Below are 12,676 nucleotides of genomic sequence, written 5' to 3'. Positions count from 1 at the left end.
TTCTCAGCTTTGTTTCCTTTTGGGCTTCGTTTATGTTATTAACCCATCAGCTTTGTTTTATTTTCCATTCCATTTGGGCTATTAATTTGAACTTTGTCCTGCAACAATAAATAATTAGTAATATGCAATTATCAATAATCAACACTAATTATTTATTTTGCCCAAAAATAATATTTGTCATCACTAATTAATTTAGTTAATTTCTTAACTCAACAAAACCATTTAAAGGTGATTAATATTACTAAAAAACGTGTCCAAAAATCATGACTAGTAATTTTAAATAGGACAAAATGTTAGATATTTTATACATAATCAGTTGTTATTGTGTACGTAACCTGGACGTAACTCAGTTTCTAAGAGTCGACGCCGAGCTGTTTTCTTAAACGCCGAGCTACAGACTTAAAAGATTCAAGTTTTTTGTCTAGAGAGATATCACGTCGTGGAGAGTGTGAGCAAAGGGGGAGTGTACCTGCAAAAAGCACTCCGATACTTAAGTTAGTATTGTGAATTCAGTGCCCTTTGAGGATAAAATGTCATACCTTTATAGGCGAGAAAAATAGGTCAGCTACGTTTCTATCGATCATCTGAATTGAAGAGCAATTATTAAATTTTAGTGGGTGATAGTGTCTGGTCGGACGTTTTTACTATAGGATGTAATCCGTTGAGTCTAATTGTAATGCATGGTGCTGAGCTATAACGTATATAGCCTAGTTATGGTGCATAATGCCGAGTTATGACTTCGGATTTATAACAGCTATATCATAGCCCCCAAACTTGACCTAGGAATGTATTTTAATGAAGCAGATTGAGCTTTTGATGAGCCATAACTCGGCCATTGAGTTAGCCTTGGAGCCCCCAGTTCAAGATGCATTATTAAAAGATTATTTAATTGATATGAGTAGGAGAGAGAAACGATCTTGAATGCCCATTAAAGGACGTGCGTGTTTCCAATGCACATCATTTCCTTTGATGCAACTGATGGGATGGTTTACTGGATTCCAAATCAGTTTTAAAGTTTTAATTAAAAGCTTTGGAATCCAAAAGAGGTACGCTTCATTTTTCCTGTAGCTTCTGCAACTTCTATTCTTCTTCTTCACTTTGTTCTTGCTAATGGTTTTCGAAAAAGAGAAAAAAGATAGGGTTGATTGGTTATACGACTGGGTAAATGATGACGTTAGGAAGTGTTTCTCACTGTTTTTACATCAGGAAGCTGTGAAGGAGATAGATAAAAGTAAAATTGTGAGCGGTGGGTCTGGTCTTCGATTGTAGTTGCTTCCTTGTGTCCCTAGTGATCGTGTGTTTTATAGAGGGGAGGAGTTTGAATTCTTTTATATGTATAGTTGTGTGTTGGAAGAGTTGAGGGTGAAGCTTCCCTTCACTGATTTTAAATGTCAGGTGTTGAGGCAACTAAACCGTGCACCTTCCCAACTCCACCCTAATGGGTGAGAGTTTTTGTGTAGTTTTGAGATTCTAATGGATTTTCTAGAAGAGACTCCCTTTGTGGAGTTATTCTTTTTCTTATTTTAGGCCAAATGTGTTTGGAAAGGGGGGTTGGGTGAACTTGAATAGTTCACCAAGGTTTGCTATTTTTAAGTTGTACAAGTCGTCATTTAAAGACTTCAAAAAGATGTATGTGAAGGTTTCTAATGCTGAAGGTGATTTCCCATTCTATATGGATGAACATTTGGGAGAAAAGTTTCCTCTTTGGTGGTGGTCGGAGCCTCATATATTCTGGGGCCAGAAACTATTAGTGCAAGAGATGAATGCATCATTGAGTATTTAGTGGAAGTTGTTGATCGGAAGGAGTTGATTTCAGTATTTGATTTAATCCAATGGGAAGATAATAGGCAGGCCGTTATAGAATATTTAGGTGAGGTATTGAAGTATAGAGATTATTGCATTTCAATTTATATTTAGCAGACTTGGTGTTTTATTTCAGGAGGAAAGTATCCCGGGGTATCTGCTACCACTCTGAGAGCTCGGGTGAAAAGTAAGAACCTTGAGAAGGAAGGATCGACTTCAAAAGCTGATAGGGTGTTGGTGCTGGCGAGGTTAACCAGCCCAAGCCAAGAAGGAAAAAGGTTATTTTAAAAAAGAGGAAAATTGACGTAGTAGATTTATCAGAAGGGTCTGAGGATGATAAGGAAGAGATACCGGTGGAGGAAATACGAAGTTTTTTTGATAACCAAAAGAAACTGCATGACGTTGCCGATCAAAGTGATGTCTCGTCTCTATGGGGTAAGGATTTTCCTTTTATGGTTGTGGCTGACGAAGTTTACCAATCGTCGGCAGATGTATCTTTGGCGAATGAGGTCGGGGATGTCGCCATTGACCAATATATGCAGGTATTTATTTGGTTGTGGATTGGGATTTTGTATTTAGTTTTTTTTTTATCGTTGTTTGTCTGGCTGTGTTAGGTGGTTGGTTTGCATTTGGCGAGCCTAGGGAGAAGCCAAGAAAGTAAGCATCAGAAACTTGCCGAGTAGAAGGAAGATCTGAAATTGAAAGAGGAGTTTGATTTAAAGAATGCTAGGGTAACCGAATTGGAAACCAAGTTGTCTGAGAGTGAGAAAGAGTTGAAGCTGATGAAAGAAAATTATGCAAAGGAGGTAGAGAATCTGAAGGAAAAGAAGCTGACCTTTCTAGTATGAGTGCTCAGATGATTGAAGTGACAACGAAGTTGAAGGAGATGGAGAAGAGTAAGGAAGCAGAGATTCTAGACTCCTTCGTTGAAGGTTTTGAACGAGCTTCGCTGCAAGCGAAGTTTCTAGCCCCTGAATTTGAGTTCTCCCAGATGGATCCAGGGAAGATTATCTGAGATGGAGCTATGGTGGAGGATGATGGCACGGCTGAAGAAAAAGATGAGAATTTTGAGTAATTTATATTTTTTTATGGGATTTGTATATTTGTTTCAACTGAATTATTTTGTTTGTTTGGAAGTTGGTGTGCTCTTGATGGAGCTATTGGGAACTTTATATTATTTTGATGCCTAAACATAATGTGAAGGTTTAGATGCGTTTGTGAAAATTGTCTTTGGTTGATGTGTGTCCGGTAAAGGCGTTTGCATGATCTGCCTGATAGTAGTACGTTTGAACGTATGTGTATTTGCTTGACCTTAGTCAATAGTTTGTTTGATTGTTATACCTTAGAAAGATATAATTAAGATAATAGGATTGTTTAACATAGATTAACATTTTGTAATTTAATCGGTGAAATCCGAGTATTATGATTTTGAATAGAAGTCGGTAGGATAACAACTTGAATTCGAAAGAAATTAAAGATGCTCAAAGCAAGATAGAGTTAATTAAAAATATAGGATTCTATATATATTGATAGACCTTTGATTACAAAGGTGCAGGTAAGCAAGCTTTGTTAAAACCTCTCCAAGCAAAATCCTTTTTAGGAAAAATCTTGTAAGTAGGAAAAAGAGTACCTGCCTGGCCCTGACTTTTAACTAAAATACTGTTTTAAGGAGGAAACATTCCAGGAGAGGGGTAAATTTGTACCGCCCAGAGATTAGAGCCGATAAGCTCCATTACTGAGCACTTCAACAACTCGAAAAGGGCCTTCCCAGTTTGCGACGAGCTTCCCATGTGTAGGTGGTTTTCTTGCTTGCTCTGTTTTTCGGAGCACCAAGTTGTAACATCCTAATTACCCTAAGTCTTACCTCTAGCCGTAAAGCAAAGCTTTATCAAAGGTTACAATAATTCTAAGACTTATACATATATATAGAAAGAAATAATATATTCTAGAAACCCAATGAAGGAGTAAAGCTCAAAGTCGCGTAAAGTAGAATTACGAAAACGTGAAGCGTTCACACACGAATACTAAACACGTAGGTACGAACGGAACAAGACATGATATATATAAAATCTTGTAGATAACTCTAGGATACACAAGGCGATACTCAAATTAACAAGATATATATATATATATATATATATATATATATATATATATATCTTGTTAAAAAGAACTAGTCACAACCTGCGAAGTTCAGGCCGACTAGTCAAAACTGAATACAATAGAGTTTGAAGTTTAAAACAGCAATAACCTATCTCTCAAAGTTTTTAGAAAATAAAGCCTCTAAGGCATCAAAGTTAAATATACAAAAGGTGAGAGAATACTACGACAAAAGTAAAATAGAAATAAACAAGGAAAGAATCATACTCCGCTCTATCACCATGTCCGTAATTTCACCAAGGTGAATTACGACTTGCATCTGAAAATCAACAACAAAGTATGGAATGAGGATCGGAGGTTCTCAGTATGGTAACAGTGCCCAATAATGTAAGATGCAAGGTTTTGGGACGCCGAAGGCAATCCTGAACTTCACACCAAACAGATATTCAAGCTTAACATAAATAAATAAATTAAATCATAAACCATAAGCAGGGTTATCTAAATTTAGGGGGGGTTTCTAACTAGAACTAGTCACACTGCTGTGTCCCACAGCCTTCACCAACCTAACCTCCGTGCGATCCCATCGCCACCGCCTACCTAACCTCCTCAGCAGCAGACAATCATAGATAATGCAAGCAAGTAAAACACAGGTAGTATTCATATATAAAAAGTAATTCAAGAAACAAGTAAGCATATTATATAATTAGGCAAAACCAAGTAATCAAAGCAAACAAGCACATAAGAGATGCATATGATGAATGCCTGTCCTATTGGCTCGTGATATCACTTGTCGGTCCGTAAATGCCAACCCGACACATCCTTCTGGATGTAGCTTTGCTGCCATGCCCACGGATATAGTGCCGGGCACACTCGTATGCGTAACCCAAGGATATAGTGCCTGGCACACTCTTGCAGCAGAAAAGGTTATTAATCATAATCCAACCCCAGGGACATAATACCCTGCACACTATCATACTTAACCCAAGGATATAGTGTCTGACACGCTTTCCACATTTAACAAGATCATCCTTCCTCTCTAAGTTCTCATCATACTTAACCAAAGGATATAGTGCGTGGCACACTCTCCACATTCAATAAGATCATCCTTCTTCTCTGAGTTCTCATCGTGCTTAACCCAAGGATATAGTGCCTGGCACACTCTCAACATTCAACAAGTTCATCATTCTTTTCCGAGTCCTCAACTCATCATAACCATCCTCAATTCATAATTTCCATTCCGAACTCATTAGTTCATCAATTTCTCAATTCGTTGTCAGTAATCACCAAGTTCACTACTCTTCCTTCTCTCTCAACCAACTCATATTCAATACACCAGAAACTTAAACCTCCATTCTCTAACTTTTCAAGGTAATACCCAAATAATTCCACCCAAGACATTCTCTATGTTCAACATCCAAAAACAAGCCAAAAAGTATTAAATAGGTGTCACAGAAGTTTACAAGCTTGTTGGGAAGGTGAAACAGTTAAAAACAAGATTTTAATTGAAAAACAGGGCATGTGCGTATGCACAAGGGTGTGCATGTGCACGCCCAAGAGGATTTTCAAGATGTGTGCGTACGCATAGAGGTGTACGTACGCACAGAAGTAAAAATTTCCAACTCTGCTCATTCGCACAATGCGTGCGAACGCCCTCAACAGAGTGCACCTTCCAACGTGTGCATGCGCACAGCTTGCAAAACTTCACTGGTTGTGTGCGCATGCATAGAGCGTGCTAGCGCTCCCAACAGCAGCCATATCCCTGTGTGTGCGTGCGCACAGTTTCAAAAATACACAAGGTGTGCATGCGCACAAGGCTGTGCGTGCGCACACAAACCAGAAATCACAAATTCTGCAGCATTCACAAAATTCAGATTTCGAACACCAACTTTCAACAATCTTTTCTTTCTCTACAAGATTCAGATTTCTACAAAATTGATATCGTTTTAAATCTTTTTGAATTATCTTTATTTTGATACAAAAATCATTCAATTTCAAAAACTGTAGCTCAAGATATGATCTGTCAAAGTTCACCAAAAATCCATTTTCACCAAAAATCTTAAAACCTTAATTTTACCAAAACTCCCAATTCAAAACTAGACTAATCACAACCCAAACAATACCAAAATAACATAAAAGTCCATACCATTCCTCTCCCAACTCAACCATCCATAATATCCCAATTACACCATTTAACACCATCAAAACCCTTAATCATCAACACCCAAAACCATCATAAACACTCATAATCATCATCAACCAACAACAAAATCAACAACCACTACAAATCCTCATCCATTTCAATAATCATCACCAAACAATATCTAACATTAACCAAATCAATCTAAATGTTTATTCCTCACATTATCCTCTTAAAACTCACATCCTTCACCAATTGTCATCAAAATCAATATTCATATTACCACAATCAATATACACACTCATCAACATCAACCAACATCATAATATATCATTAACACTAATAACCCTCATACCCCTTATCAACCTCCCACTCATCATCAATATCATAAAACCCTCATCAACAACAATAAATCACAACACTTATCATCCACTTCCATACAACTTATCATCAAGCATCAAATTTATATACAATTAAACATACATACAAACATTCAATCCTATCTTAAGGTCAACTAGCCTAAGAATCCAGAAACATTAGATATTACATAAAGGAAACCAAAACCAAACCTTGACCGATTTCCAATATGCGCAAAACACCAAAAGCTTGATTCCAACAAGATCAACAAGCCTCAAGCACCAACACCACTTCCAAGACTCACCAACTATCAAGCCATACACATATAACATACCAACATCAAGTTTAAGGTTCACAAAAACAACTAAACACAAGGGTTTAGTGAAATCTTACCTTACACAACGAGATTAGAAGGAAAATCCAATAATACTCAAATGCTAGATCACCCCTAAATAAACAAAATCACAAAATCTACTCAAAAACCAAACACAAAAATGTAGATATGTTAGGGCAGGAAATTGGAGCGTGAGCTTAGAGTTCTTATCAGGTTTTCTTAGATAGAAATGAAGAGCTTGATGAGAGCTTTGCGTGGCTGCAAACGACTCGTCAATCGGAGTTTTGTAGCTCAAGTTATGGCTCCCGCCAGGTGATGATAAATAGTAACATCACCTCTTCTCCCCTCTTCTCTCAAACCGCGCCTCTCTCTCTCTCTCTTTGTGATGAAAAATGAGCTCAAAGCTCATTAGTTAAGGCATATATATGTTGGACTTGGGTCCGGTCCAACCCGCTAAGTGTTTTTGGTCCGTTTGGCCCACTTTAGGCCAAAACCTTTAAGATTAGCGTCCAGTTTTCAATTCTAAATTATTTTTGTCCTTTCAAAACAATAAATTTAATTTTCCAAAATCTTATTTTCCAAAGTACGCGGTACTGGACAGACTAGAGCCGGTACTGCCAGCTTAAGCGCCAGTACGTATTTTTACAAAAACGTTTCGAAAAAAGATACATTTTCCAACTCAGAAAAATTTATTGAAATCAAATTTCACCTGTATATTTTCAAATTAAAACTTCTAAATTTCGAATCTACTCCGGGCACTTAAAAATTATTATTTTTACTAAAGCGATTAAGCCAGTTCCTACACAAGTCGTTTACTTGGAAGGATCTTGGGTGAAGCTTCTGGTTGTATCACCGAGCTATATGTTGTTGCATAGCTCGGCGTGTTATTGCTGCTAAAGATCAAGTTTCTTCGATTGTATCTAGATCATGTTGCCGAGCTATATCTGTTGTGCTATGATCGGTAAATTGTGTTCGGAGTGAGGCTTGGGAGACCTCGACAGGTATCATTGCGTCCGAACCATATACTAGACGGAAAGGTGTTTCCTTTGTTATTGGGTGGATGGTTGTGTTGTACCCCCCATATGACTTCCGATATTAATTCGGCCCAGAGACCCTTGGCATCGTCAAGCTTCTTTTGCAAAGCATGTAAGATAATTTTGTTTTCAGCCTCAGCCAAGCCATTCTTTTGTGGGTGTTCTACCGATGAAAAATGTTGTCTGATCTTTAAGTCCTGCAAAAAGGAGGTAAATTTATGATCGGCAAACTGGCGACCATTATCAGTGATAATGTGCTGAGGTATGTCAAATCTACAGATGATATTCTTCCATACAAAGGAGACCATTTGTTGTGATGTGATCTTTGCTAGGGGCTGTGCCTCAATCCATTTAGAGAAATAGTCAATTGCTACGATTAAAAATTTTACCTGTCCTGCCGCCAAAGAAAAAGGGCCGAGGATATCAAGCCCTCATTTATTGAAGGGCCAACTTACCTCAGAATTGTGAAGGACTTCGACTGGTAGGTGTGTAATCGGGCTGTGCTTTTGGCAATTGTCACAGCTTTTTAACTTTGTTTTACAGTCTTGTTGCAATGTCGGCCAAAAGAAACCAGCTTGGAGTATTTTTTAGGACAAACTTCGGGCTGCGAGGTGTGTTCCACATATTCCTTCGTGTGCCTTGGCAAATGCAATTTCGGCTTCTGATCTGGAAAGACATTTAAGCAGAGGACGAGAGAATCCTCATCTATATAGACAGTTGTTATATATGGTAAAAAATGAAGCTTGTCGGTGAAATTGCCGAGTATTATCAATGTTGTCTGGTATGATGCCAGTCCTGAGATATTTTATATAGGATGTACGCCAATCCGCATCCTGTGTTACACTTAGAACTTCGGTTAGATCTATGCTTGGTTTGAGCAATGTAAATTGGTGTAAGGAAGAAGTTGGTGTTTGTGTGCTGGCGAGCTTTGATAAAATATCAGCTCGGTGGTTATTTTCCCGGGGTATGTGATGTATTTCACATTTGGAAAACTTTGAAATTAGGGCTTTAACAATATCAAGGTACTTTGATAATAAAGGATCTTTTACCAGATAGAAGTTATTTACCTGTTGCACGACAAGCAAGGAGTCACAATATACCTTTAGTTCGGTAATATTTAGGTCGGCCACGAGTTTTAGTCCGGTGATTAGGGCTTCGTATTCAGTTTGATTGTTGCTCGCTTTGAAAGAAAGGTGTAAGGATTGCTCTATGACGTACCCATTACCATCCTCGAGTAAAACTCCAGCACCACATCCTTGAGGATTAGATGCCCTATCTACATACAAAGCCCATTGAGTTGAATCGTTAATGGAAATTGGGACCGTGAATTTAGCAATGAAATCTGCCAAATATTGAGACTTTATGGGACCTCGCCCCTAGTATCTGATGTCAAATTCGGATAACTCAACCTACCATTTTACTAGTCGGCCAGCTAATTCTAGTTTTTGGAGAACTTGTCGTAAATGTTGATCTGTGCGGACATAGATGACATGGCTTTAAAAATATGGCCGAAGACGCCGGGCTGAGAACACCAAAGCTAAGGCTAACTTCTCTATATTAGGATATCGAAGTTTGGCATGTTGCAGAGTCTTGCTAATAAAATAGATCGGTTGTTCTTGTTTCTGTCTTTCTGCAATAAGAACAAAGCTTATGTTCCAGTCAATAATAGATAAATATAAGTAGAGTGGTTTCCCTTGAAGGGGTGTTTGTAAAATAGGTGGTTTTGAAAGAGTATTTTTTTATAATTGTGAAAATATTTTCACATTCATCAGTCCAATAAAAATCTTTTTTCTCTTTTAGTGTTTGGAAAAAACAGAAAGATTTAGAAGCTAAAAAAGGCAGGAATCTAGAGAGTGCAGCAAGTCTCTCTGTTAACTGTTGGACTTCTTTGATTGTTTGTGGGCTCGCCATGTCCAACACAACTCGACATTTTTTTGGATTGGCTTCGATCCCACAGTTGGTGAGCATGAAACTGAGGAATTTGCCTCCTCGTACACCAAAGGCACACTTCTCAGGGTTAAGTCGTATATTGTATTTTTGTATTTGGTTGAATATTTCTGCAAGGTCGTCAAGATGATTGTCGCCGAGCTTTGTTTTGACTACCATGTCATCAACATAAACTTCTAGGTTTCTGCCAATCTGTGCTACAAATACCTTGTCCATAAGGCGTTGATATGTTGCTCCTGCATTCTTAAGTTCAAATGGTATAACTTTATAGCAGTAATTTTCGTATTTAGTAATAAATGCAGTTTTACTTTGATCAGATGGATGCATTAGAATTTGGTTATAGCCAAAATATGCATCCATGAAACTCACTTTTTATAACCTGAAGCATTGTCTACTAAGCAATCAATAGATGGTAAAGGATAGGAATTTTTTGGGCATGCTTTGTTGAGATCGGTTAAATCAACACACATGCACCATTTACTGTTATGTTTCTTTACCATGACGACGTTTGCCAACCATGTTGTGAATCTGATTTCTTGTATGAAGCCAGCACTGATTAGCTTCTTAGTCTCTTCCAAAGAAGCTTGCTTTCTTTCAAGGCCTAGGTTTCGCTTCTTCTGTGTTATAGGTCAGACAGAAGGGTCCAATGCCAGCTTATGAGAGATGACTGATGGGTCAATGCCAGATTGCCAGGCATGTCGGCAGGTGTCCAGGAAAATAAGTTGGCATTCTGTTGTAGGAATGTTTGAAATGAGGATTTCTGTTCCGAGCTAAGTGTAGTTCCTACATAAGTGAATTTTTTCGAGCGATCTGCAAAATAGATTTGAGAACATTTGAGAACATCCGCCCTTGGGTCAAGGTCGGCCAAAACTGGGAGTTTGTTCTGACTGCGGATGTTGTTTACTTGGACATTGACACCTCGGTTGGGTCTCTTCATACTATTGTTGTAACATTGTCAGGCGTCACGGGTGTCCCTGTGAATTGTCGCAATAGTATCATCCTGCACAGGGAACTTAACACAAAGATGAATTGTGGATACTATAGCGCCAAACTTATTCAAGAAAGGTCAGCCAAGTATCAAATTGTAAGGGCTAAAACATTCAACAACTAAATATTGAACATCTAAAGTTTTTTGTAAGGGAGTCTCACCGAGTGTGGTTTGTAACCACACAGATCCCAAAACCGGGACCCTTTCACCTGAAAATCCGACCAGGTTTTCATGGGAAGGTTGTAGTATGTTGTTACTTAATTTCATATTCTGGAATGTTGAATAGAAAAGAACATCAGCACTGCTTCCCAGATCCAGTAGTACATTTTTAATCAAAAGATCTCTTAACTGGATGGAGATTACAATGCGGACATCTAGATTTGTTGTGGTTGTATTGAAGTCGGAGGCTTGAAACATCATCTGAGGAAAATGTGAAGGCAATTGGATATTGTTAAGACTGGCCTCTGTCGATAACATAGCTCGGTAAGAGCGTTTTCTTGCCGAGCTTGTAGCGCCTCCACCTGCAAAACCTCAAGAAATACAGTTAATAACTCCTTTTGGTTGTTTATGATGACTTGTAGTCGCCCTTTCCTTGTCTCGGCTGTGCTGTCCTGCCGAGTTATGGTCATCAGAGGGAGGGGCACGCCTTTGTATATGGCCACCGATGTATTTATCTAAATGGCCTTGCCGAGCTAGTCACTCTAAGAGGTCTTTGGCAATGACTCACTTATCAGTGGTATGTCCATATTTCTGGTGAAAGGAGCAATACTTTGATTTGTCTACACCCTTTGAATCTGGATAGTTGCCGGCCTTCCGTGGTGGCTTGATTAATTTAGAATTCAGAATTTCCTTGATGATGTCGTCCTGCTTGGTATTGAACTGAATATAGGATTCATAGCAGGGGGTTAGTTTAAAACTTTTCTTAATATCCCGTGGTTTATCCTCTTCTTTGTGTTGGGGTTTTTCTGCTTTCCGAGCTTGTCGGAGTTCTTCAATATCGATCTGACCCTTTGCTTTCTTGCGAAATTTGGCCAAGCTCTTCAGCTTGGCGACAGCAATAGCCTCTTGAAATTGTCCTGGTCGGAGTCCGCTTTTGATGGCGTGCAGATGCACCTCGGGGTAGAGGTCGAGTATACTCATTGCCACCTTTGTGAAACGAGTCATGTAGTCTTTGAGGCTTTCATTCTGACCTTGTTTAATTGTGTTCAAGTAGTCAGAGTCGTGCAGGTAGATAGCTGAGCCAGCAAAATGCTCCTCAAAAAGCTTCGCTAGTTCCTGAAAACGAGAAATAGAATCTTCAGGCAAAGAAAAAAACCAATCAAGTGCAAGACCGTCTAAATAAGATGGAAAACGTCATAAAATTTTATCTGATGCACCGTTTACTATCATTATAGATTTGAACTTCTTGATATATTTCTTCGGATCTCCTAACCCGCCGTAGGGGATTAACGTAGTTGGTAAGGTGAACCTTCTGGGGAGCTTGAAATTCATCACCTCGGCCGTGAATGGCCCAGTAGAGTTGTCAGGCTCAGCATTTTCATTTTCTGGCGGAGCTTTTTCGTTTTGTTGAGGTTGGCCTTCTTCATTTCGAGCAGTTTTGGACACCTGTGTTGGACCATATTGGTGCTCGGCTTCTTCTGTTTGTTCGTAACGACTGTCATTGTTTTCAATCCGAGCATTAGTTAGCTCAGCAATTTGGTTCGCCATTCTTTGATTCTCCTCCGCCATGGTCAAAAGTGGAAGCGCTGAGGCCGATAAAAAGGAAAAGAATTATATCTTCGACCCCACGGTGGGCGCCAATTGTTCTTGTGTACGTAACCTGGACGTAACTCGGCTTCTAAGAGTCGACGCCGAGCTGTTTCCTTCAACGCCGAGCTACAGACTTGAAAGATCCGAGGTTTTTGTCTAGAGAGATATCACGTCGTGGAGAGTGTGAGCAAAGGGAGAGTATACCTGCAAAAGGCACTCCGATGCTT

The 12,676-nt window shown here is 38.9% G+C and overlaps 1 protein-coding gene across 1 annotated transcript; it reads right to left on the bottom strand.

The window, feature by feature from the left end:
- Positions 1-11,151: 11,151 nt before the first annotated feature.
- Positions 11,152-12,428, bottom strand: LOC148572598 (uncharacterized). Its single transcript, XM_088507623.1, has 3 exons — positions 12,084-12,428; positions 11,428-11,975; positions 11,152-11,221 (listed from the first exon to the last, which is right to left on the bottom strand). Exons 1-3 carry the CDS (start codon positions 12,426-12,428, stop codon positions 11,152-11,154), a joined length of 963 nt encoding a protein of 320 aa, XP_088363749.1.
- Between the last annotated feature and the right edge of the window lie 248 nt (positions 12,429-12,676).

This window comes from Arachis ipaensis, chromosome B3 (assembly GCF_059453495.1).
Source record: "Arachis ipaensis isolate K30076 ecotype BB chromosome B3, ASM5945349v1, whole genome shotgun sequence".
Taxonomy (NCBI): domain Eukaryota; kingdom Viridiplantae; phylum Streptophyta; class Magnoliopsida; order Fabales; family Fabaceae; genus Arachis; species Arachis ipaensis.
The sequence above is the reverse complement of the archived record's forward strand: the minus strand, read 5'-3'. Positions and strand labels throughout refer to the sequence as shown.